At 66.0% G+C, this 24,789-nt stretch overlaps 2 protein-coding genes across 14 annotated transcripts in view; both read left to right on the top strand.

Annotated features, from left to right (window-relative positions):
• The window catches only part of CUNH1orf159 (chromosome unknown C1orf159 homolog), a 31,347-nt gene extending 21,890 nt beyond the window's left edge, over nucleotides 1-9,457 (top strand). For 3 of the 10 annotated variants that reach the window (XM_037743465.1, XM_037743466.1, XM_037743467.1), the window contains exons 3-12: nucleotides 125-221; nucleotides 1,034-1,092; nucleotides 1,269-1,344; nucleotides 4,093-4,188; nucleotides 4,497-4,562; nucleotides 5,957-6,091; nucleotides 7,433-7,458; nucleotides 7,550-7,580; nucleotides 8,482-8,682; nucleotides 9,145-9,457. In XM_037743465.1, coding sequence (XP_037599393.1) covers nucleotides 125-221; nucleotides 1,034-1,092; nucleotides 1,269-1,344; nucleotides 4,093-4,188; nucleotides 4,497-4,562; nucleotides 5,957-6,091; nucleotides 7,433-7,458; nucleotides 7,550-7,580; nucleotides 8,482-8,682; nucleotides 9,145-9,242 — 885 coding nt within the window. In that variant the 3' untranslated portion in view covers nucleotides 9,243-9,457. Of the gene's footprint in view, nucleotides 1-124; nucleotides 222-1,033; nucleotides 1,093-1,268; nucleotides 1,345-4,092; nucleotides 4,189-4,496; nucleotides 4,563-5,956; nucleotides 6,092-7,432; nucleotides 7,459-7,549; nucleotides 7,581-8,481; nucleotides 8,683-9,144 lie in introns of those variants that run through there. The other 7 variants (XM_037743468.1, XM_017542525.2, XM_037743469.1 and 4 more) reach the window with 7 other exon arrangements.
• Nucleotides 9,458-12,620: 3,163 nt separating this feature from the next.
• RNF223 (ring finger protein 223) lies at nucleotides 12,621-18,211 on the top strand. 4 transcript variants are annotated; one of them, XM_037743474.1, is made up of 3 exons: nucleotides 12,621-13,233; nucleotides 14,690-15,073; nucleotides 16,865-18,211. In XM_037743474.1, exon 3 carries the CDS (start codon nucleotides 16,892-16,894, stop codon nucleotides 17,624-17,626), a length of 735 nt encoding a protein of 244 aa, XP_037599402.1. In that variant the 5' UTR covers nucleotides 12,621-13,233; nucleotides 14,690-15,073; nucleotides 16,865-16,891; the 3' UTR covers nucleotides 17,627-18,211. The 4 variants fall into 4 exon arrangements, with proteins under 4 accessions (XP_037599402.1, XP_037599401.1, XP_017398023.1 ...); XM_017542534.2 differs by lacking the exon at nucleotides 12,621-13,233 and adding an exon at nucleotides 16,548-16,634 and having other exon boundaries at nucleotides 14,986-15,073; XM_037743472.1 differs by lacking the exon at nucleotides 12,621-13,233 and adding an exon at nucleotides 16,552-16,634 and having other exon boundaries at nucleotides 14,995-15,073.
• Nucleotides 18,212-24,789: the final 6,578 nt, after the last annotated feature.

Raw genomic sequence — 24,789 nt, 5'->3', positions numbered from 1 at the left:
CCCTCCCTGCCTCGGCCCCACTGTCCTTGGCTCCACCCTCCCTGCCTCGGCCCCACTGTCCTTGGCTCCGCCCTCCCTGCCTCGGCCCCACCCCATTCTGGCTCCGCCCTCCTCCCTGGTGCAGGTCACGCGCACCTCCTGCTCTCAGCATGGCACTGCCACACCTCGCCCTCCTGGCTGGCCTTCTGGTGGGAGTCGCCAGCAAGTCCATGGAGAGCATGGTAGGTGCCCTTGTCACGTGTCCATGTGGCTTACACCAGGAAATCAAGCCAGAGCCTCTGTGGAGGGCAGTGGGCCTGTCCCCTAGAGGGGTCTAACCCTTCTTGGTTTAGAAGTTGCTGATGTCCCAGTCCCAGAGGTGCTGACCGGGTCCCCTGTTGGGGTCAGAGGGGAGCCCTGAGCTGCCTGCAAGGTGAGCGCCTGCTCAGGAATGGCTGGTTCAGGTGGGGCCCCCATGGTGAGGCGTCCCGGCCCCACTGGGAGCAGCTCAGCCAGCGGCAATGGCACAGCACGCCCCGAGTTGCTATCGGAGCGAGGATGGAGGATGCAGGCTCCAGACTCCAAGGCAGAGTGGGTGGGGGGTGAGGCCCCCTTGCTGACCTGGCTGGAGCAATTGAGGGGCTGCACTTGGGCCCCTCCCTGGCAGTGTGGATTCTCCCCCACACTCCTCAGTCACCCCGGGTGCCCTCACTGTTCACTGCACTCACATCACGAGAAATAGCCCAGCTATGGTCGACACACGAACTGAGGGCCCCCCAGGCCTGTCCGGCCTGCCTGTGGTCAGGGAATGGGCCCTTGAACACACTGTACACACCAGTACCCAGCACACCTGGGCGTCAGTTCGTCCCTGAAACACCAGCCAGGCCCGGGCACTTCCTCTGTGGGGCCAAGCTGGAAACTGCTGATGGAGAGGCATCCAGAGAACTGCCCCGAACGTTGGGGGCGCTGCTGTGGCCTGTGGGTGCTGCCTTGTGGTGTGAGGTCTTTGGTCTGGGCATGGCGCACCTCCCAGGTCTGGTTTACTCTGTCTCAGGCCCTGGTTTTCCCTGGGGATGGCCTACATTGGGTCCCGCAGGGACGTCCGGTGTGGCCGTGGGTCCCCGCCTCACTCCCAGGCCCACAGGGGACAGAGGGCCACCTCATGCTGACTCCAGAAGGGACTGGAACTGTGGGCATCACGAGTGCTCACACGGCACCCTCAGCTGCTGCTGCTCCAGCATGAGCCTGCCCGGCGGGCATCCTGGAGTTCACTGCTGTGTCCCCTCCAGGCCCAGCTGCCCGAGTGCTGCGTGGACGTGGTGGGCGTCAACACCAGCTGTCCAGGCGCAAGCCTGTGTGGCCCAGGTAAGCCGCTTTGTCCCTAGCAGATTCCAGACTGGCCCCTGAGCCACGGGCGTGTGTGTGCCCAGGTTCCTCCCTTTGTGACGAGGACAGTGCTCACAGGCGCTGCAGGGCCAGAGGGGTGGACAGGGTGGTGAGGGCTGTGGAGCTTGGGGAAGGACACCTGAGTCTCCCGGGCAGGCAGCCCTGAGAGGAGGCTGACCCTGCAGAGGGCGGGAGCAGAAGGTGAACTGAGCTCAGAAAGGTGCTGGGTGAAGGGCCTGGGGAAGCGGCCCATGACATCAGCCATTCTCACAGGGAGTCCTGGCTCCAGGGGCCTCTGGCAAAGCCCAAGACAGTTTTGGCTGTCTTTCCTTGGGCGGAGGTGCTGCTGGCACCTGGTGGGTGGAGCCAGGGATGCCCATCAACAGGACGCCACCCCCAGAGGACACCGGGCCTGTGTCATTGTGCCACGGGCAGGCCCCGTTCGTGGGAGGTTCTGGGAGGCTGTGGAAGGAACTCTCTGGTGGCAGTGAGCGGAGCAGCCAGGGGAGGGGAGGATGGAGTGAGAAGCTGCGAGGGCCACTCCTTGGCAGCCCCTGGGGGTGGTCTCCTGGTGGGGCTGTGGTGGACTGGGGGCTGAGATGCCCAGGCTGTCCCTCCAAGGGCCTTGGCACCCCCATCCTGAGGCCCAGCCTTCCTGGGATGGAAGAACCCAGAGGAGCTGCTCCTAGGGACCCAGGGGCCTCGGGAGGAGGGCGTGGCCAAGATGGAGGGTGCAGCAGTCAGTGAGGCTGGGCCTGGGGGTCTGAGGCTGGGCCTGGGGGTCCGAGGCTGGTGTGGGGGTCTGAGGCTGAGCGTGGGGGCTGGGAAGGCCGCAGGAAGGCAGTGATGACATCTGCGGTGTGAGCAGGGAAGAGGAAGAGGGCCCTGCTCTGAGGGAGAATAGAGGGGCTGGGAGGAATCTGAGCACCTTGGAGCCCCTCATCCTCTGGCGGGGAAGCTGTGGCAGCTAGAGTGCTGGGACCGTGGCATCTCCTGGGGGGTTCTGTACCCCAGGCACCATGTGGGTGCAGGCAGTTATGCAGCGGTCACGGTGCCCGTGGAGGGGCCAGGCCAGGGGTCGTGAGGTCCAAGAGCCGAAGTGGCCCCATGCACGGGCACAGGGTGGGAGCTGTCAGGTCATGCACGGGCACAGGGTGGGAGCTGTCAGGTGCGTGTGGGGAGGTGCCAGGCTTGTGGTGTTGGATGTGCTTCTCCTGTGTGCGGCCCAGCCGGTGGCTGCTCTCAGGGAAGCTTGGTCACCTCCGCTGGGGGAGGCTTTGGGCACTTCTGCGGACACAGCCACGCTGCCACGCTGCTGTCGGGCTCCCTGCCGTGGCCCCCATTCCTTGGCCTTCCGGGGCAGAGGCTCTCAAGTAGACAGAGGGAGCCTCCCTGAGGTCAGCACGAGCCCTGTTCCAGGAGCCGTCCCCAGTGCAGGGAGAGCGCGGGTCTCAGGCCCACTCTCCACTGCGGTCTCTGTGTGGCCGTGGCCTATTTGTGTTCGGCTTAAACACCAGCAAAATCCATGCTGACGGGCGAAGGCATGTGGTCCACCCGTGGCCAGTGCTGGCAGCCACACCACAGTCAGTATCCAGCGTGTGTCTGCTCAGCTCAGGGCTGAATGTTAGAGATGTTTAGAAACTCAGGGGGTTAGGGTTAGGGTTAGGGGTGCCCTGGCTGGTGGGCAGGACGGGCTGTCCGTGAAGGGAGGGGTATGGCTTTGGGGGCAGCATTGGCCTGGGATAGAAATGAGGCCTGGTTCTCCCGGATTCCCCAAGAGAGACCTGGGGAGGGTGCAAGGGGGTGGGGGGTGGCAGGTGGACCAAGGGTCAGGGTCAGCTTGGGGTAGGAGGCCGTGCTGCTGGGGGTGGGCCTGTCCCGCCTGGGCTGCATGAGGGAACACAGCACACAAGGCAGCAGCTCCAGGCACTGCAGGTGGGGGTCCTGGGGCAGGCTGTGGGGGGTCCTGTGGGAGGTCATGGGGTGGGGGCTGCAGGTGGGGTCCTGGGGAGGCCGTGGGGCAGGGGCTGCAGGTGGGGGTCCTGGGGAGGCCGTGGGGCAGGGGCTGCAGGTGGGGGTCCTGGGGAGGCCATGGGGGGTCCTGGGGGAGTCTGGGGGGGGTTCCCTGGGGAGGCCGTGGGGCAGGGGCTGCAGGTGGGGGTCCTGGGGAGGCCATGGGGGGTCCTGGGGGAGTCTGGGGGGTTCCTGGGGAGGCCGTGGGGCAGGGGCTGCAGGTGGGGGTCCTGGGGAGGCCATGGGGGGTCCTGGGGGAGTCTGGGGGGTTCGTGGGGAGGCCGTGGGGCAGGGGCTGCAGGTGGGGGTCCTGGGGAGGCCATGGGGGGTCCTGGGGGAGTCTGGGGGGGTTCCTCCTGGGGAGGCCGTGGGGCAGGGGCTGCAGGTGGGGGTCCTGGGGAGGCTGTGGGGCCGGGACTGGGCGTTGGTGGAAGCTGGCCTCCGCCCTCCAGTCCTGCGGAGCACAGCCCCCACACAGCCCTGTTCATTGTGGACACTGCCGCCCAGTGCTCTCGGGAGGGTGCAGCGCAGTGTTCGGGTCAGTGTCCCAGGGCCCAGCCATGCTTGTTGGGGGTGTCCTCACCTGCAGCCCCAGCCCGCCGTGCACCTCCAGAGCACATCAGTGTTTCAGATGAAAGTTACAGAATCATTCCCGGGAGACCGAGCTGCCGGGATTCTGCTTTGGCTGAGATGCCGGTACTCTGCCCTGCGCAGGCTGCTACAGGCGCTGGAACGCGGATGGGAGCACCAGCTGCGTCCGCTGTGGGAACGGAACCCTCCCGGCCTACAACGGCTCGGAGTGTCGAAGCTGTACGTCTGCCCACCTGTTCCTGGGTCCCTTCTTGCAGCAGGGCCACAGCTCCAGCTTGGGGAGAAACCTGGGGAGGTGCTGTCGGTGTCCCCACCTTGCCTCAGAGCCGCTGTGCGCTGGGGGAATAGCCCTGGGAGCCCCGCCTTCCTGCGTCCTGTGGCCCATCTGGGACAGCTCTGGTGAGGGCTGCCCACCCCGACAGCCCCTCACTTTCACATTTCTGGCCTGAGATTCACTTCAGGGTGTGCATGGGGGTCCCCTGTGGGCTCCGTGCACGCAGCCTTCCCACAACTCCGCTCTCCCGCAGTCGCTGGCCGGGGTGCACCGTTCCCCATGAACAGAAGCTCAGGGACCCCCGGGCGGCCGCATCCTGGTAAGTCTCTGCCGGGGTCCTGGAGGCGGGGGGCTGTCGGAGCCACCGCCAGTGCAGACCCTGACCACTGACGCGGCCACCGCAGGGTCGGCCTGCATTGCCAAACTGGACCAGAGGGGTCTGACAGCCCCAGGGGCTGGGGTCAGCTGGCGTGGGGGTGTGTTGGGGATGTCACACGTGGAGCATGCTGTCCACGTCTGTAAAGGGCCGTAGTTAGGGGAGGCCCTTACGGCCACACCACAGGCTTTCAGTTCCCACGGCTCATGGCCACACTGCTGTCCACGTCTGTAAAGGGCCGTAGTTAGGGGAGGCCCTTATGGCCACACCACAGGCTCTCAGTTCACATGGCTCGTGGCCACACCGTTCACACCCCTCACGGCCACACAACACGCTGTCAGGTTCACACACCCACACAACACGCTCTCAGGTTCATACACCCACACAACACGCTCTCAGGTTCATACTCACGGCTTGGTCCTGCCTCTGCCTCACCCAAGATCACCCCGGCCTGCGGCCACAGTCGCAGGAACCAGGAGGGGCAGGTGCTCTGAGGTAGCCAAGCCTAGCACCTCTTCCTGAGACGTGGGTGTGGCTGGGCCACGGGTCGTGGTGCCCACCCAGGCAGTTGCAGACCCTCATCCTTCAGCAGAAGACATGCTGGACCTGGGGCCGGGGCAGAGGGCTGTGTCTGAGAGGGCAAAACTCTCACGTCTTTAGAACATGGACCGGGGCCTGGAGCTGGCCTGGGCCCATTGCTGACCTGAGTGGCAGTGTTTTCGGGTAGGGTTGGCCTAGATGGGCTCTTGGCCTCTGTGGCTCCCTGCCGGGGCGGGAAGAAGCAAGACCGCCGAGCCTGGCAAATGTGCCTGTGTCTCGGGTTGGAAAGTCCCCTCCCCAGCACCATCACCAGCTGTCCCGAGCCCTGGGCCAGCAGCCCCGCCCGTCCTGGCCCAGGCAGGTGGAGACAAGTGGGGAGCAGGGGCACCTGCTGCCAGCTCAAGGCTCTGCACCACGCGGGGGCCCAGGACCTGTGCTGGGCCCCAAGGAAGGAGCAAGCCTGGGAACCCTGGCTTTCGGGGCAACTGGAATCGGAGAGGCGTTTCCGCAGAGCCTGGCCGGGGCGGCCCCTGTAATGTGCCCAACGTCCGAACTCCTGCAAGAAGCTGAGGCCAGGGAGGTCATAACTTTCCCAGACCCCATGGCCAGATGCCCAGGCGTGGCAGAGCCTGCAGGGACCACCCAAGTCCGCGTGTAGGGCCCTCAGCCCCCACAGCCCGTCCCGTGAGGCTCAGGCATGTTCGGGGAGCAGGAGCCTGCCGTGTGCAGTGGCCGCGGGGGCCAGTGAGGGGCCGGGGCGGCATCCCGCTCAGCAGCGCAGCTGTGTGTGTTTGTAGGGGCTTCCCACGTGGCCGCCTCCCTCTTCCTGGGAACCTTCTTCATCAGCTCCGGCCTCATCCTCTCCGTAGCTGGGTTCTTCTACCTCAAGCGCTCCAGTAAACTCCCCAGGGTCTTCTACCGAAGAAACAAAGGTATCTCATGGAGCGGTGCACGTCCCATGTCCAACATCCCACGTCCCACGTCCCACGGGAGGGTGCAAGGTGGGCAGGGCCGGCCGTGGGGATGGGCCTGGGACTGAGAGAGGCCGGGAGGATGCAGGGCCTGTCACGGGGCTTTTGGGTCCCGTTGTGGGAACAGCAGTCACTTCCCAGAAGCACCCTTGTGTGGATTTGAGGGGTCCCTCCATGAAGGCATGGACTCTGCTCAAAGCACTGGGGGCCTTCCTCAGGGCTCGGTGCCTCTGCTGGAGCCCTGTTCCGGCACCACGAGGGGAGGGGAGCAGGGCCCGGTGGCTCTCGGCAGCTTGGACGTGTGGGCTTCTCTGACAGCCACAGCCCTTCCCTCCCCTCTCCTGGAGTCAGGGCTGGCCAGGCCAGTGCAGGGCCCACACCCCAGCCTACGCCATGCCTACCAGGGTCACCCCTGGCCTGGACACGACCCCTCCCACCGGAGAGGCAGGGTTGTGACTGCAGCGCCCTCAGGCGGGGGCGGGCTCTGAGCAGGGTCCCTGGCACCTGCCCTCATTGTCCCTGCCAGGAAGGGTCCAGTCAGCGGGTCGGACCCCGAGGTGAGCACGTGGCCATACTGTCGTGGCCAGAGCTGGGGCCTCCTCCAGGCCCCTAGGCTGCCCTGCTGGCTACCGTGAGACCCGTGGCCACCCCTCTCGGCCAGCGCTGGTTGCCTTCGTGGGCTGTTGTGTCTCCTGGGTCCTGGGAGTTGGACGCTAGGGCCTCTGCCACTCTTGGGTTCCCAGGGCGCAGCCTCCAGTCAGGGGCTGCCCGTAGCTGTGCACCGAGAGACCCCCCACATCCCGGCCTGCTCAGCATCTCTGCCTACGGGCACCCTGGGGCAGGGGCGGCTCAGGGCTTGGAACGCCCTGGTTGCCATGGGACAAGGAAAAGCCAGGTTGGCCATGATGCCACGGCCCCCACCACCGTGGACACAAACGCCCATGCCCTGGGGCTGAAAGCCACCTCTGCCTGAGGCTCCTCCTGGGAAGGTGGGAGGGAGCCCTTCCCCTGGGGCCTAGAGTCTAGAGAAACACTTCTCATGAGAGTGGCTTGTCCCCTCCACTGAGGTGGGGAGGTGGGTCCGGGGAGGGGAGTCTCACCTGGGGGGCTAGGGAGGCCCCCTCACCCAAGTGCCCTGGAAGAATGTGGCAGGGTGGTCGGCCCAGCTGACGGCGCAGCAGGGAGAGGGGGTGGGACCCGCCTGACCCCTGGCCCTCACCCCAGGGGCCTCTGCTTCCCCTGACGTGACAATGGGCTGAGGCAGCCCCTGGGCTCCAGGTGACCCCGCCTTCTTCCCCGCAGCCCCGGCCCTGCAGCCTGGCGAAGCCGTAAGTAACCTGCGCCGCCCGGGCTGAGCGTCCCCGGCTGCGGGAGCCTGTGCCAGCCGCATCCTCACTCTGCCTTTCTCTCCTTTTCAAGGCTGCAATGATTCCCCCGCCACAGCCCTCAGGTAACAGCACCACGTGCGCCGTGGGGCTTCCTGTCCCTGGGCCAGACCCCAGATGCTCTGTGGGTTTGTCCCCAAACACGCCGGCTCCGCACCTCGGCCGCCCCTGCCCAGGTCCCCAGGAGACTCACCCTCGAGGCAGGGCCAGGGCCGGACTTGGCCGGCGCCCCCTGCCCACCTATGGGAAGAAAGCTGCCCAGGTGCCAGGCAGGAGGCTAAAGGCACAGTCTGTCCCAGCATAATAAATGAGTATTGACAGCAGTGACACCAAATAGATACCAGGTTCAGTCCCATAATCAATTACACAATCTTACGACATCGCTATTCTCTGTCGGTCTGCTTTAGTGTAGAGACTCAGTCTCACGGTATAGACCTATGCGTAACTAAGTGATCGCTTGTCTATTACACCAGGACAGACCGTGCCTTCAGTCTCCTGCCTGGCACCTGGACAGCTTTCTTCCCACACCCACCCTTTAATCCCTGTGACTTCCATGCCCTTTCCCGTTCTGAGACATGGGGTCTGCAGGAAAGGAGGACCCACCACAGGGCAGACCCCCACTGCCTGCCCCTCCTCCAAGTCCCAGCTCCCCCGGAGGACAGGTGCAGCCGGCCTCTGCCAGGCCCTCCTGAGCAACTGAGAGCAGCCACCCTTCAGTGACGCTGGGTCAGGCGCACCCAGGGCTCAGCCTGGTTAGGACCCATTTTATAGGCGAGGCCACAGGCACAGAGAGGGTGAGTGACCACAGCCCCGCAGCTCCAAGGCTGCCAGGGCTCAGCCGGCTGCATTCCCTTGTGCAGAGGCCTGTTATGGGGGCAGGTGACAGTGTCCTTAGGGGACAGACAGTTCCTTGATCAAGGCTGGACCTGCCCCGTCCCTAAAGCAGCCCTGCCTGCAAATGTCCAGCCGGCCTCACGGTGCCCGAGTGCCCTGTGGCTGCAGCTTCGACAAACCTTCAACCTGACAGTAGCAGAGTTCAGAACTCCAAAGCCACTGGCAGGCCGGCCATACCTCTCCGGGGGCTCCCGGGGAGGACCCTGCTGCCTCCTCAGCGCTGCCGGCTCAGGCTTCTGTGGGTATGGCCCCGCGGTCCCACGGCATCTCCTCCCCTCTCTCCGCCTCCCTCTCCGGAGGGCACTGGCCGTGCATTTAGGGCCTGCCCCGCAAACCTAGGCGATTGCACCTGAGGTCCTGATGTAACCCCGCCTGCAAACCCTTCTCATAAGGCCACATTCGAGGTTTCGGGGCCTGGTTGTCTTTTGGGGGCACCCCCAGCCGCTGAAGTGTGTGATGGTGTGGGGCCCACACCTCTGCCTTCAGGGGTAGGCTGACCTTCATCCAGGCCCCGGTGCCCAGGTGCAAATGAGAGGACGCAGCCAGGCAGGAGCTCTGAGGGTGCCTTAGGGCAGGGACATCAGGGTTCGCGCCTGGTCAGAGCCAACGGCCCCAGCTGCCAGGGCCACAGCTGCCAGGGCCACAGCCACTCCTGAGAGCCTCCGGTGAGGGCCGAGGCCTGCACTGTCCCCGCTGTCCAGGTCCCTCTGACCCCGCCTGTCTCTGACCCCGTTTCAGTACGGAAGCCGCGCTACGTCAGGCGGGAGCGGCCCCTGGACAGGGCCACGGACCCTGCTGCCTTCTCGGTGGAGGCCCGTATTAGCAACGTCTGACCCGGAACCCAAGACCGCGCCACGCGCTTGGTGGCAGGAGCCTGGCACCCGGGAGAGGCCGGCACAGCCCCGGCTCTGAACCCTCGTCTCCCAGCGACAGATGCGGAGGCCTCCTTCCCACCACAGCTGCCTGCATCCATGAGACCTCAGAGCTCTAGATCAAGGCCTTGGGGGGTCCAGGTCCCGCCAGGAGAAGCAGTGAGGCCCCAGCGCCTGCAGCCAAGATGCAGGCCTGGCTCAGGCAGCCAAAGCTGGGGTGGCCCAGGGGGCAGCCGCTGCTCTGCCTGAGAGCCAGGGGCTCTGCTGCTGTGCCCTCCAGAGCCCATGAGGGGCAGGACTCCAGCACCACTGCAGCCGGTGGCCCAAGACCCCTCTGAGGCAGTGAGGTTGGTCCTCGGGCTGTTCCAGCCGTGGCCCAGCCAGTGGGGAGGACGCAGCCTGGGAACCAGCTGCCTGAGACCAGGGCGCCTCCGGGTGCCCTCCCGCGTGGCGAAGACCCCAGGCACACAGTCACTCATTTCTGAGTTAAGCAGAAATTCATTGTGCAGAAAAGTCCTCCAGAGCTTGGTGACCCCGCTCAGACCCCGGGGCCTGGGACCCCGGGCCTAGCTGATCCTTGCCCACACAGGGCAGGCTCTGGCCGGTGGCAGTGGCTACTGAAGCCCTAGGCCAGTGCCCTCAGTGGTGCATCCAACCCCAGGGGCCCCCACAGGCCACTGCCTCGTGGACCTGCCAAGGCTGCCCTGGCACTGAGTCCCGGGGAACCCCCGGCCGCCCAGGCTCTGGCTCTGTGCGTCTCAGGCTGTGCTGGTGGCAGGTGACCCCGGGGTTCCTGGGACAAAGGCGCTCAGCAGGCTCGGGCTTGGTCATGGGTCTCAGATGCCCTGCAGTGACCAGCATGTCTGCTTTGGCGTTGGGTCCACCTCTGAGGGCGGCCTGGCCGCCAGGGCCCCATGCTTTTCCTGCGAAGTGCACCGTGGGTGCTGTCATGGTCCCCGGGACCTCGCCAGCAGGAACGTGGGGGCACGGGGCGCTGATATAAAGTCGGCCTTATGCCAGCTGTTTTCTGAGCTGCTCTCTCCCTCACCCTCGTCCCTGCCCCCAGGATCCTCTGTTCTCTAAGGGCGGGGGGGAGGAGCAAAGCCCCCCCCAGGCTGGCCCCACACACTCCGCCACCATGTGCTGGGGACGAGGAGGCAGGGCAGGGGTGAAGGGGAGTCCAGGAGCCCCCACCTGCTGCCTGGTTGGGGCCCTGAGAGCCACGAGCACAGGGTGACCCCCCACCCCTGCACATTTTCCCCCACAGATCCATTCCCCAAATGCAGCCTGTGCACTGGGACCTGTGGCCTCCAACCCCCCAGCTCAGCCCTGAGGTGGGGGAGAGCGTGGGTGTGCCGGCCGGGGCTCCAGGAGGACTGCAGTTGGGGCTATTTGGGGAGCAGGGGCCCCGGCCACCCCAAGCCCAGCACAGCAGTCGCTCCTCAGCTCTTTGAGGGGCCGCAGTGTGGGGACGTTTGCTGACAGTGATGGGCCTGGCCAGAGAGGGCCGAGCTGGGGCAGGACAGGCCGGCGAGGGGCAGAGGGCCTGGCACTAGGATGTCTGCGCTATGCCTGTCCCCATCACCGCGGCAGGAACGTGACTGCTGCAGGGCCGTGTCCCCGTCCCCAAGGACACCCGGCCCAAGGTCTGCAGCCAGGTGGCACCGGGGAACATCCGCTCTGCCCTGGGCCCAGGTGGGTCACCTGGTCCTGGGGAGAAAGGAGGACCAGCCAGCGCAAGGCCACCGAGCCCAACACTGACGGTCCCACCTGAGGCCTGGGCCACGTGTCTGTGATTCAGCCCCCAGACTCCTCACGTGGGGAAGGAGACGGACCCAGATGGGATGGAGGGAGGGTCTGTGTGACCCTGGGAACTCATTCTTGTGTTTGCACCAGGCCAGGTGTGTGGTTTGGAGGATAAAATCAGAAACAAACAGCACAGTCAGCAAGTCCAGCAGGCAGGCTCTGGAGGCCAGGCAGGGCAGACGGGCACTGCCCCAGCCCGCTCTCCAGGCAACCCCCCGCCAAGCCCTGCCTCTCTGTTCTGGGTCCCCTTCCTCTCCTCCCACCCAGTGGCCCAAACCAGAAACCCAGGGTCATGCTGCCACCTCCACACACCCTGCGCTCCACAGATCCCCTCGGCCCCACCTGCCCATTCCATCTCAATTGGCCCTGCGGGGCAGCGCGGGCCACACCCTCCTCACCAGGCACAGGGCGCCGCACCGGCTGGGCCTCCCGCCAGAGTGGACACTGAGCCGGGCTGCGGGTCGGCCCCACACGGGAGATGGGTGACTGTCAAGGGTAACACTAGGCCTGAGTCATGTCCCAGAGCCCACCCTGTCCCACCCCTGCTCCCCACACCTGGTCCTCGGGAAAGAAGTCCAGCCCCGGAGCCAACAGAGCGGCTGCACTTGAGCCAATGGCCCAGCGTGGGGTGGGGTGGGCGGGGCAGGGCCGGGGGCCCCAGAGCAGCCCCGGCCTGGAAGGCCCCTCCCCCCACCAGCCACACCGTGTTCCCAGGCCTGGCAGCACCGGGTCTGACCCATAACCCAGGGGCCTGATGGGGTGTGGGGGGGGAGTCCCTGAGAGGGTGCAAGGAGACCAGAAGTGAAGGCGGTGGGGGGTCAGGCGCACACACCAGCATCCACACGCATCACGCACACGCGTGCTCGCACACACCCGCACGCTCAGCCTCCTGCTTGCTGGCCGGGACAGAAGGGACCAGGCGGGCCAAGCTCTGCCCTGGACACAGCTGGCCAAGCTGCTCCGCGGTCCCCGCAGGCCTCCCGAGAGCCCGGCGCCCTGGCCCCTGCCTGGTCTGGGCTGGGAGGACGGAGGCCTGGCCCCGGGACGGCACGTTCCTCACCTTCGCCTCCAGCACGAGTGTCAGCCGGGAGCCCAGCGTGACCTCAGTGCCCAGACATTCCCAGGAGCTGCTGGGAGGATGATCCCAGAGCAGCGGGGACCTGGGCCCTTCCTGGAGGCAGCACGTGACCCCGAGTCACGACCTCAGGGAGCAGGAGCCTCCAGCGAGCACATTCCAGGCTGGGTCTCACCCAGGCTCCCGCACAGGGCCCCACAGAGCTCCCTTCCCTCCCCAACTCTGAGTCCCCACCCCTCCCTCTCTGGACCTCCATGCCTTGCTGAGACCCCCCATCTTCCACCCCAGCCCTCACCCCCTCTCTGAGCATCTGTCCCCACCCCCTGCCCCTACTCTCCCCAGTCTGAGCACCCAAATCCCCCCACGAGCTCCCACACCCCTGCTGAGCCCCCACCCTCCCCCATGCTGGACCCCCACCCCCTGCTGAGGCCCCTCAGTCCCCACGGAGAGTCCTGGAACTGGCAGGGGCCCGCCCTCCCTTCCTGAGCCCAGGCCCCCGTCCTCCTCCACGGGGCCTTCCCCGCCCCCCGCTGCAGTCACGGTTCCCACTTCCCAGTGTCCCTTGGGCTCCAAGATGCCTGGGGCAGCACTGGGGGAGCCTCTGGGTCCCCACTGAGGGGTTGGTGGCACCTGTAGGGGAAGTTGCCTGAGGCCAGCCTGTGGGGTGTCCCCGCCAGCTTTCCCACCAGGGTGGGCCCTGAACTCCCAGCCCACCAAGAGAGACACGCCCCAGGCCCGTGTGGGGCCCTCACGGTGGGGATGGGGCCATGGCACCGGGCCTGACCTGCCCTTGCATGGGGTCCGCTGGGCCTGCTGGGAGAGAGCTGCCTCCATGATGGGGGGAGCTGGAGGCTGGACGGCCTTGGGGTGCAGCTTGGTCTACACCAGGCCCTCAAGCCCATGGCAGAGTGTGCACTGCGGGTGCAGTCCAGGCCGCTGGCTGCTCCTCTAGGCCCCCCCGCACCCTCCATCCCAGCCCTGCTGGCCTCAGCCCCCAGACTCACCAGCTCCAGCCCTGGTCTTTGCACACACCAGTCCTGTAGTGTGCTATGGCGTGTGGACAGGGCACATGTGAGAGCGTGTGGCACTGAGGGGCATGTGAGCGTGTGACACAGGGACGTGTGTGTGAGTGTGTGACACTGAGCGGCGCATGTGTGGGCGTGACACAGGAGCGTGTGACACAGGCATGTGTGAGCATGTGGACAGGGCACATGTGAGAGAGCGTGTGACACAGGCGTGTGTGTGAGCATGTGGACAGGGCACATGTGAGAGAGCGTGTGGCACTGACGGGCGTGTGTGTGAGCGTGTGACACGGGCGTGTGTGTGTGTGTGACGGGCGTGTGTGAGCATGACATGGGCGTGTGTGGCACTGAGGGGCGTGTGAGCACGTGACACAGGTGTGTAAGCGTGAGACACTGAGGGGCGTGTGTGAGCGTGTGACACGGGTGTGCGTGTGAGCGTGTGACGGGTGTGTGTATGTGACACGGGCGTGTGTGTGCGTGACACTGAGGGGCGTGTGTGTGAGCGTGTGACACGGGCATGTGTGTGTGAGTGTGACATGGGCGTGTGTGAGCGTGACATGGGCGTGTCTGAGCGTGTGACACTGAGGGGCGTGTGTGTGTGAGCGTGTGACGGGCATGTGTGACACGGGCGTGTGAGCGTGTGACACGGAGGGGCGTGTGTGTGAGCGTGATGGGCGTGTGTGAGCGTGTGACACTGGGGCATGTGTGTGTACGCGTGTGACATGGAGGGGCATGTGTGTGTGACATGCACAGGACACTGGGGTGTGTGAGCATGACAGGCATGAGTGTGACATTGAGGGGCGTGTGACAGCGTGTGACACTGGCATGTGTGTGACACTGGGGCATAAGTGTGTGACACTGATGAGCGTGTGTGTGAGACAGGCATGTGTAAGCATGTGACGGGTGTGTGTGAGCATGCGACACAGAGGTGTGTGACACATGATGGGTGTGTGTGAGCGTGACAGGTGTGTGACATTGAGGGGCGTGTGAGCATGTGACAGGTACACATGCGTGTCAGCGTGTGACACTGAGAAGCGTGAGTGGACTCAGCCTCATGTGTTAGTGTTGGACATGGCTGTGTGTGACGGTGTGACACTGAGGGGTGTGTGGACACGGGGCACACATGTGAGTGTGGACCTGGCCATGTTGAGAGCAGGCGTGTGTGTGTGTGTGTGTGTGTGTGTGTGTGCGTGGATGAGGCAGGTCAGCACACGGGTGGGCTTGGGCAGTGAAGTGGCAGGAATGGCTGGGGGCAGACAGCAGTGACCCCAGGGCTGGGGCAGGCTGGGCTGAGGTTGTGGGGGGCTCGGGGAAGGTCTCTGCTGGGAGGCCCACCCAGGAGCTCAGGCCCCAGGGACCTGAACCTGGGTGGGCAGCTTCCAGAGGTTGCTCCGGGCTCCTGGGGCCGGAGGAAGAGAGGTTTAGTCCACACCCCAGCCCAGGCTGCTGAGGCCGTGCCGACCCCACCAGGCTCCGACCCTCACCCCTCACTCACTGCCCTCCAGCCACCTCTGCCTGGCCCACCAAGATGGGGACAAAGCCAGCCAATCCCTGCAGCCACACCCTCGGCTGGCACAACCCACAGGGTATAAATAGACCTGCCTGGGAGCCCACACCCGGCAACTCACACCTGCCTCCGACCAGAGCTCTGCCCTGCGCATTCCCTGTGCCCCGCCTGTCTGGGACGGAGAAGAAGCCACACCTGCCAGACCAGTGCCACCAGCACAGCTGCTGGTAGCCGGCCTGGGAGGGTTACCTGCCAGGTGGAGCACAGGCCGGCTGGAGGAGAGGAAGCAGACGCTGGGGGGCAGGGCGGCCCCAGGCCCTGGAGCCCCACTGTGGCCGGTGAGGACGACCATGCCCAAGACCCGCTGACCCGCAGCTGCCAGGTAAGGCCAGCTCAGCCCACGCTCACCCCTCACCTGCACAGGCTCAAGGTGGGGCTCCATCATGGAGGGGTGGGGCCTGGGCCAAGGAACCGGTTCTGTGGGGTGCTCAGGCCACAGAGGACACTCCCCAGGTCCCGGTGCCCGGGGCACTCACGACCTCACAGTGACGGTGCATGACTCAGGTGGTCACAGTGGACTGTGTCATCCCACCGGCCTGCCTGGGACTCACTGGCAAGTCAGGGGTGGGGCAGGGCAGTGCCAGGAGGCACGTCACAGGGACGCACAGTCAGCCCCTCGAGGCTCAGTCACCACTTGCCCCTTCCCTCCAGGTGGGACACCTGTGGCCTGAGCCACCAGGGCCAGACAGTCCCGTGGCTCCTTGTGGGGGAGCCTGGGTGCAGGGTGGGGCGGGAGGCAGAGCAGGACCCCAGGTCAGCTGAGATGCCCACCTGGGCCAGGTCAGGGGCAGAGTCACATCCCCACGGCCCTGCCATGAGATGGGAGTGGGTCAGGGAGAAGAAACACATCCTGCTTCCCGCTGGGTAGGTGGCGGAGGGTATCCCGACCGTCAGACAGGGGCTGGCCCAGAGGGAATGGCTGCGCTGGTCCAAGTCCCCACCCCCCGTGCCCATCAGACCCTCAGCAGCCAGACAGGCCGGCCCCGAAAGCCCCAGGCTGTGGCTGGCACGCACCTTCCTCAGGCACTGACCCGTGCCTGGGCCCTCCCTGTCTTCCCGAAGCCCGTGGGGCTCAGCTCAGCCCCCCAGACCCAGAGACCCCCACATCCTACCCTCACACAGCTGCCTGCCAATCAGGCCTGCACCACCCAAGCCAGGCACCCATCCTGGGATCCGAGTTCAAATTCACTTCACCTAACTTGGAGCCTGCCGCCTGCCTGAGAGCCACATCTGCTGGGGCCCAGGGGCTGCTGACTCCCTTGGGGTGGCCCTGGCTGAGTCTCCCATGCTCTGGGCAGCCTTTTCCACATTGTGGTGTGTGTGAGTCCCGTGACATGGACCATGTGGCATGTGTGAGTCCCGTGTCATGGGCCCTGTGGTGTGTGTGAGTCCCATGACGTGGGCTCTGTGGTGTGAGTCTCATGACGTGGACCCCGTGGCATCTGTGAGTCCCGTGACATGGACCCTGTGGCATCTGTGAGTCCCATAACGTGGGCCCTGTGGCATGTGTGTCCTGTGACGTGGGCCCTGTAGAGTGAGTCCCGTGACATGGACCCTGTGGCATCTGTGAGTCCCGTGACGTGGACCCTGTGGCATGTGTGTCCCGTGATGTGGGCCCTGTAGAGTGAGTCCCGTGATATGGACCCTGTGGCATCTGTGAGTCCCATGATGTGGACCCTGTGGCATCTGTGAGTCCCGTGACATGGGCCTTGTGGCGTGAGGCCCGTGACATGGGCGCAGACTTGCATAAACAGTGGTGACTGTAGCCCGTCGTCCTTACCATGATTTCCGCCCAGGCAGCAGGGCCAGGCGGGGCAAGGCCAGCAAGAAGCGCCCGCTGAGTGGTCAATGAGACCCCCGTGCATGTGGCCGGCATTCCCGGGGTGGGCTCACCACTGCAGCAGCCGTGTGATGACAGGTGGCGAGGGCTGGATCACGCTTGGGGCAGAATGACCTCCTGGGGCACCGGAGGAACTTTCTCTAGGAGTGCAGGGGGAGCAGAGCCCTTCCCTGGGATCTCCGGGGCTGGTGCTGGGCAAAAGAGGAGAGGGGAAGACAGAAGACCACCAGAAGGGGGGGCCTGTGGTTGCTCACCACCATCTCTGTCCCACAGCTCAGAGACGTGTCCTCAGGCCAGCAAATGTGGCACAAGGCTGTGCCACCCCCTTGCCGGAGCAGCTCCACAGCCTCCATGCCCCGATCCCCCAGCTCGGCCGGTAGCCCCCGGTCCCCTGGCACCCCTGGCTCGGAGAAAGTGGCCTCCCCCCTGGAGTGCTCCATCTGCTTCTCAGGCTATGACAACATCTTCAAGACACCCAAGGAGCTCTCCTGCACCCACGTCTTCTGCCTGGAGTGCCTGGCCCGGCTGGTGGCTGCTCAGCCCGAGGGCGGCCCCGGCAGTGAAGCTGTGCCTTGCCCCTTCTGCAGGCAGCCCACGGCCGTGCCGCCCGCCGGAGCCCCCGCTCTGCGCACCAGCCGCCAGCTGCAGGCCCGGATGCCAGCGCATCTGCGGCGCGAGGAGCCCGTGTGGCTGGAGGGCACCAAGCTGTGCTGCCAGCCGCCGCCTGCCACGCCTGGCCACAAGCCTGGCTTTGTATGTGTGGACGTGGGCCTGAGCAAGCCCGCCGAGCCCCCTGAACCCATGCCCGCCCAGGACCCTGGCCCCCGCCGGGGCCGCCTGACCCGCTGCTGGGCGCGCTGCAGGGACTGGAGGCGCATGGCACTGGTCTCCGCCCTGCTGCTGGTGCTCTTCTGCGTGGCGCTCTGGCCGGTGCAGTGCGCCCTCAAGACGGGGAACCTACGCTGCCTGCCCCCGGCCTCCCAGCCCTCCACCACCATGGCCGCCTTCCCCCTCGGGCCTCTGACTGGCAACTAGGATCACCAGCCTTGCCCAGGTCAGTCATGAGTGGGTCCCCCACTAGGGTCTCAAGGGCGCAGCAGCCACTGAAGTCGGTCCCTGAGGACCCGAAAGGAGCCCAGCATGTCTGGGGATTCCACTTGGGCCCCACCAAGTTCAGGCTCCATTTAGCTTGTTCACCCCTCACTCTGCAGGCTGGGCCCTGACAGGGTGGATGAGAGGGTCTCCAAAGCATCCCAGAACCACAGGCTCCCACAGGCTGCAGAGACCACCCGCAGCTCCTGTTACGCAGATGGGGAAGGGCCCAGGAGGGAAGCTGGCCAGCACCCCTCCATCCATGCACACAGAATCGCCTGCCAGGGAAGGGAGGGAGGGGCGTGCCATGACCCACCTCACGCTCACGCTTCACCCCCGGGTCCTCCCCAGGCCTTCTTCAGGCAGGGCTGGTCCCTGCCATTGGGTGGGGGTGCTAGTCTTGCCCTCTGACTGGGGGGACGGGGGGGCAGGGCAGCCCCCCAGTGCAAGATAACCACGGAAACTTCCAGCTGTCCCTCCAACCCTTGTGAATTGTAGATTTTTAAATAAATTATTTGTATCCATCTTTAAGAGGGCCTCACTCTGTGTGCCCCTGCCCCAGCCTCAACCGAGATTAGACCCCAACGGGATCAGACTCCCAGCAGCCACTGGGACAGGTGGGCCCAAGGTTCTAGGGGATCCAGCTCCCAGCCCCTCTGGCTGCAGACAGGTGGTGGGTTTCTGGAGTTGGCTGGTGCCTCAGCAGTGTGAGGCTCCCCACGGAGATGGGGAGAGCCCGGGGCACCTAGGGCAGGCAAGGCAGGACCAGGGGGAGGGCTTCAGCTCAGCCCAGAGCCCAGTGGCTGACAAAGGGAGCCTTTCTCTTCCCCCATCCCCCACCATGGCCATACTAGACTGCACCTCGAGGAAGTCATGCCCCATGGCCCTGCTAGGGTCCCTGACTAGAGAACCCCAGAACCTGTGACCCCTGTGGGAACCCAAGCATAAGGGTCCCCAGAAGCAGAGGTAGGAACAGCCAGCGTCCAGCCTCCAGATCCGCAGACGTGCGGCCCCCACAGACCCTCTGGCCCTTCCAGGGCCAGCCTCGCTAGAGAAGAGTCAGAATGTAGCTTCACGAGGGCTGGGCAGGAAGCTCGCCAACCCCGGCCCTACCTCGTCTGCCACTAGCCCCGGGAATCCCGCACACCAGGCCAGCTCAGGCTCACGCAGGTCTCACACCCCTGACCCCAGAGCCCAGGGACTTCCTGCTCCAACCAGCTGGGCCTCTGGCTGGGGTGGGGAGGGGCTCCGGAAAGCCCCACAGAAGCTGAGTGCCGCTCTGTGGGCCCACACCCACCCTTGCCCCAGGCCCCAACGAAGACACAGAATGGAGAACACAGCACTTTACTGGAAGGCAGCAAAGCCACAGGCCACCAGGTGATGTGGGGCGTGCAAGCACGGGCCACGGCAGTGACGTCACTCTGTGACCCACAGGCAGTTAAGCACACACAGACCCACACCCTTGTCACCGGCAGGGCCAGACGCATGACGCTGCGCAGGCGGTCACAGGAGCATGTCACACACACCTCACTCGACAAGCATCCACCCTGTGACTGATGGGGCCAAATCTCCACCGGGGCCACGTCCCAGACCACGGGGGCAGGCAGGGCCCGCAGACCGGTGTCCTGGCCGCTCAGACCCGCACTGAGTGCTGAGCTAGTGGTGCACACGAGTTCACACGCGGTCACCCGTGGGCTTCGCAGCCGCCACTCCCTCTGCCGCCCCTGGGCCTCCATGAGGGGGGACGAGCTGTGGCTCTGTCCTGGACGCAGTCCCGACCCGCAGCTCCCGCCCCATGCGGGCGCGGACAGGCCGGGCGCTCCTCAAGCACCCGCCGCTCCGCAGGTTCGCGTCCTCGGGTCCCAGGGCTTCCGCCTCCTGCGCGCGGAGCAGCTCAGCCCTGCGCCCCGCACACCCCTAGTCCCTCCCAGAGGACCGCGGCCCGTTCCCGACGCCCCACTCACACGCGGGCGCCCTTGGAGACGCTGGCCGGGGGCTGCAACCCTATTCGCGGGGGGGCGGCGCCCACGTTTTGGTTCTCGCGCTCGGGCAGGGGGAGGGGCCGCCGGTCACCATGACGACGCCCGCGCAGCCCCGCCCCGCGCAGGCCACGCCCCCACCTGCTCGCGCAGGCGCAGTTGCTCGCCCTGGATGTACCGCTGCAGCGCCAGGTACACGAACTTGTACTGCGCCTCTGTCTGCACCATCCCGGAGCGCTGCCGCCGAACCAGCTGCGTCGTCTTCGCAACGTCCATGTCGCAGTCCAGCCTTCGGGACATGCGCGCTCAGGGCGGGGCTACGGCTGAGGGGCGGGGCCTGCATGCAGGGGCGGGGCTATGGCTAGGAACGGGGCCTGCGTGCAGAGGCGGGGCTACGGCGGAGGGGCGGGGCCTGCATGCAGAGGCGGGGCTACGGCTGAGGGGCGGGGCCTTGTGCAGGGGCGGGGCTGCGGCTGAGGGGCGGGACCTGTATGCAGGGGCGGGGCTACAGCTGAGGGGCGGGGTCAGTGGCAGGGGCGGGGCTACGGCTGAGGGGCGGGGTCGGCGGGCAGGGGCGGGGTCGGCGGGCAGGGGTGGGGTCGTCCTGAAGGGTGGGGCTACAGCAGGGCCGGGGAGGGGCGCTCCCGGGGAGGAGCGGCTCACCCTCCCTGCGGGTGACGTCCACCAGGATGCCAATCACGGTGATAGTGCCGGTGAGTCCGGGCCGCGCTGAGAACAAACCAGGCGGCCTTTGATGAGCGGGGGGCGGGGCGGGGCCGGGCCGCCCCACCCCACCCCACCCGAGGGCTCCGCCCGCAACGTCCCGCGTGGCCCCGCCGCCCCCGCACCTGCACAGCCCGCGTGGCCCCGCCGCCCCCGCACCTGCACAGCCCGCGTGGCCCCGCCGCCCCCGCACCTGCACAGCCCGCGTGGCCCCGCCGCACCTGCAGTCCACCACCACGGGCCGGCCCCGGCTCGCTGCTCCGGGCCCAGCTCCCCTCGGCCAGGAAGCCGAGGACGCCGTGGTCCAGCCAGCTGAAGTACTGGAGGTGCTGCACGGTGCGCGGTGGCTCCTCCTGGGCGGGGCGGGCGGTCAGTGCGACCCCCGGGTGGGAGGGGTTGGAGGGGAGAGGCTGAGGCACAACAGGGTTTGTCTGGAGTGCCCAGGTGGAGGGGCTGCGGGGGCCAAGGCGATCAGGAGGAGGGAGGAAATGGGGAGGGGGCCGCCGAGATGGCCCCGGTGGCTCAGGTACCTGGAGAAGGGAAGAGGGAGCTGGACGGGGAAAGCAGGCTGTGGGGACAGTGATTCTGTAAGGAAGAACCAACTGTGACGGCTCCATGGGGAAACCCCCACCGGGCGGGGGCTGAGGGGAGAAGGAGGTAACCTACCCGGGACAGAAGTGGGCGCCGCTGGTATACAACAGAGACCAAAGCTGCAGTTTGAAAAGGTGTATGTGAGGAGCAGCCGCTCGCCCACGACGGAGAATGTGGCCACCCCAGTGACCCGCGCCCAGGCCTGGGGTATGCCTTCTGGGTTGAAGGATATGGAGGCCCCCCGAAGGAAGTGGGGTTAGATGCAGCCAGGTGTTGGGGTCTCCCAGTGCAGGCCCACAGCGGGCACACTCCACGGCTACCAGGCTCACCAGCCCGGCAGCCAGACCTGCAGCTCCCACACAGTTGCCCTTGGCCTGGCAGTTCCCAGGTTACGCACACGCACCCGGCCAGACTCCTGGCTGCCATGCAGCTCGGGCCAGTACTGGAAACACTTGTTCTGGGGAGAATGTTTTGCATCAGCCTCCCCGGCACCCCACCCTGCACCTCCCCCAGCCCCGTGCCCTGCAGAGACACAGGCATGTGCCTGCAGCCACGGGGTTCTCTGGGACCCTCCCCAGTCCCATGGCTTCCCACAGGCTCCTTGGCCTGGTCGGGAAGGGCCTCAGGCAACTGAATTGCGCAGGGTAGGATGGGCACTTGCTTGCCCATGGGCACCTCGCCCCTACCCGGCCTCGCTCCACCTCCCTGGTGGTCATGAAGATGACGCGTGTTCTCCTGGTGCACCATGGCCCAGAAAGCGGCTACCATGGCCTGCAGACAGCCCTGCCTGGCAATGTACACCCTGGCCACGCCAAGGCCTGGCTTCTCCTCAGGGTCAGTCTGAAAAGGGGTGAGGTCAACTGCCACTGGTTCCAGAGGACAAACTAGTTCATGCAAATGCTATAACGAATGATATGCAAAGGAGCCCTGGTGGCTCACACGTCTCACTCCAGGCCCGCAAGGGGCTAAGGACCAATGCCTATCCAGCCTCTCTGAGGCCCCTTGCAGACTGCCGCCCACCGCCTCCCTGGACACCCTAGTTCTTCCTGAGCCCCCCCGGGAACCATGAGTCCAGGCCCACCTCCCGCACACACCCACCCTGATGTACCTGGCATTGACATGATCAGTTCCAGGCCTGCTGTCATCACGTCAAGGTGGTGTCAGCTGGGAAGGGAGATGCCTCTCAGGTCTCCAGGGTGGAGCTCATGGGCCTCACCCTTCCTCTTTGCCCACAGACCTGTGGAAAGCAGAGATAGGGGGTCCAGGATGTGCAAGAGGGAGGCTCAGGTCAGTGGTGGTAGAGGCACAGCCTCCCCCTACCTCCCCTAGGCCCGACGGATGAAGCCCTGACCTCTGCCCTCACAGGGAAGGGTGCTCTTGTAGCGATTCTTGGGCTTGTTCTCCACCCACTGTCCCTCCTTCAGGGGTACAGGAACCCACATTCCTTCTGCTGCAGCATCTGAATGTGACGGAGCCTTCAGCCTACGGCCCCAGCCTGTCCCCAGACCCTAGATGGCCACCCCAGCCCTAGATGCCCACTCCCCGAGCCCATCCCAGATCCTAGATGCCCATTCCAGCCCTATATGCCAGTCCCCAGACCTTAGATGCCCACCCCAGCCCTAGATGCCTGTCACCAGACTCTAGATGCCCACCCCAGCCCATGCCAGATCCTAGATGCCCACCCCAGCCCTAGATGCCCATCCCCAGCCCTAGATGCCCACCCCAGCCCTAGATGCCCACTCCAGCACTAGATGCCCACTCCAGCCCTAGATGCCCACCCCAGCCCATCCTGGACCCTAGATGCCCACCCCGAGCCTGTCCTGGACCCTGTGCTCCTCTCAGGCACTTGCCCCAGCCCCAGGGAACAGAGTCTGAGGGTGGCAGCCATCAGGGCACACCTCGAACTCCTCCCAGAAGCCCTTCCTGGCCTCTCCGCTGGCATCGGTGGTCCTGCTGAGCTCCTGCACATGGCTCTCGAGGCTCCAAGCGCTGATCCTCGTGGCTTTGAGGGGCTGCCACAGAGAGGCCCATGTCCAAGCTGTGGGGGACCCAGGGCCCTGAGGACCCCAGCACACACCCCCAGGGCCCAGTGGAGCCCACCACACCCCCCCGGCCCTGAAGGCCCCAACATACCACTCCTGAGGGCAGCTGCCCCAGCCCCCACACCCCTCCACCTACCCCCCTGCCCCGGGCCCCACACTCTCATCAGACCACGGAAGTCACCATCATGCGGACACTAGGAGAGGCTTGCAGGTTCTCCTTCACATGGCCATTCAGGCGCCTCAGGGTTCCCTTGGCAGGTGGTCTTCCCTGATGCCAGTCAATCCCCAGCCGCTTTCCCCCTCATTCACAACCCCCACTGGAGGTCAGGGCTGCCCTGCCCGGGACCCCGTGGGTTCACATATGGGTAACTCCCCTTCTGGGCACTGAGGAAGGAGAGCTAAGGACGCAGGTCCCACTCTGGACCCAGGGCTCTGGTGCTGGGGAGGGGCCTACCTGCTTGAGGTGCACGATGGGCCCCGCCCTCTCCACCATTGGACTCTTCCTGCAGTGCTCCCCCAGGTCCCCGAGGGTGTCAAAGCACTCCCTGCTTCCCATGCGGTACTTCCCGTCTGGCTTTGGGGGCAGCGGTGAAGGGCCTGGCCAAGGTCACCTGCCCTTCCCAGGGGCCCCCGCGGCCCTCCGCCCCCTCCCACCTGGAATCGAATCATGATGTGGGCGGCCCGCGGCTGGCATCCCGTGCCAGCCCTTGTCTTGTTCCTGCGCCAGCACCGGCGGTGTGGAGTCCCCAGGCTTGCTCTGACTCTCGCACCAGGAAGCTGCCCGGAGCCCCTTCAGCAGCAGCTTCTCGGCCTCCTTGCCAGACCACCTGGCAGGGCATGGGGGAGCACAGGTGAGGGGCAGAGACCCACATGGATGGGGCAAAACGCTCAGATAGACGCACGCAGACCTGGGGGGTCCAGGCAGCTCCCCCATCCAGGCCCCACTGCTGCTCTGCCTGCCTCCCTGGCCCTCACCCCGTCCAGGAGCCGGCGGAAGGCTGGCGGGCTCTGCAGGGCAGGCAACAGCCACCAGGTGGCAGCCTCGTCCTCAGCAAGGAGGGGCCCAGCAGCCTCCCCAGACCAGGCCTCCTTCCCTGCAGGTGCGGACCCTGCAGCAGGGAAATCAAGGCTGGAGGGACCAGCTCAGCCCAGGGCACCACCCAGGAGGGCAGGGATGGGGCCGGGGCAGGAACCCGCTCCCCAAGTCACCCCGGCCTCCAGTGCCTAAGACCTGCAGGAAGGGGGTCCCTGGGGCCTCCACCTGGATCTTGACTTCCAGCCTCTGAAGGGAGGGAGGGCCCCTGCCTGCCCAGCCGCCTGATAGGGTCTCACTTCCCGGGGGGGCAGAAGCTGTTCCACGCACTGTGGTGTCCCAGGTCTGTAAACACTTGAATTGAGAGAGGCGACTCAGAGAGGGCTGGGGGTGGGTGCGCAGGGAGGGGGCAAGGCTGACGGGGCCTGTGTGGCCCCTGGGAGCCAGGCTCCATGTCTCAGGGCAGGTCAGGAAGACTGTCACTGAGGAGCTAGATCCCGGCTCTGCGCACCTCAGGGCCCAACGCAGACAGAGGCTGGTGCTGTCGGTGTTGGGAGGGGAGGCTGGAGGCTGCAGCCCTGCTCCTTCCTGGAGAACAGCCTGCCCTGCCCCGGGACCCCCTCATTCACATCCCCCCTCAAGCTCAGGGCTGCCCTGCCCCAGGACCCCCTCATTCACATCCCCCCTCGAGCTCAGGGCCGCCCTTCCCCGGGACCCCCTCATTCACATCCCCCCTCG

The sequence above is a fragment of the Cebus imitator genome, unplaced genomic scaffold (genome assembly GCF_001604975.1).
Source record: "Cebus imitator isolate Cc_AM_T3 unplaced genomic scaffold, Cebus_imitator-1.0 Scaffold145, whole genome shotgun sequence".
Taxonomy (NCBI): domain Eukaryota; kingdom Metazoa; phylum Chordata; class Mammalia; order Primates; family Cebidae; genus Cebus; species Cebus imitator.
The sequence above is the reverse complement of the archived record's forward strand: the minus strand, read 5'-3'. Positions and strand labels throughout refer to the sequence as shown.

Bases quoted from the DNA above. Each gene is read 5' to 3' on its own strand.
- RNF223 (XM_037743474.1), top strand. From the start codon at position 16,892: ATGTGGCACAAGGCTGTGCCACCCCCTTGCCGGAGCAGCTCCACAGCC.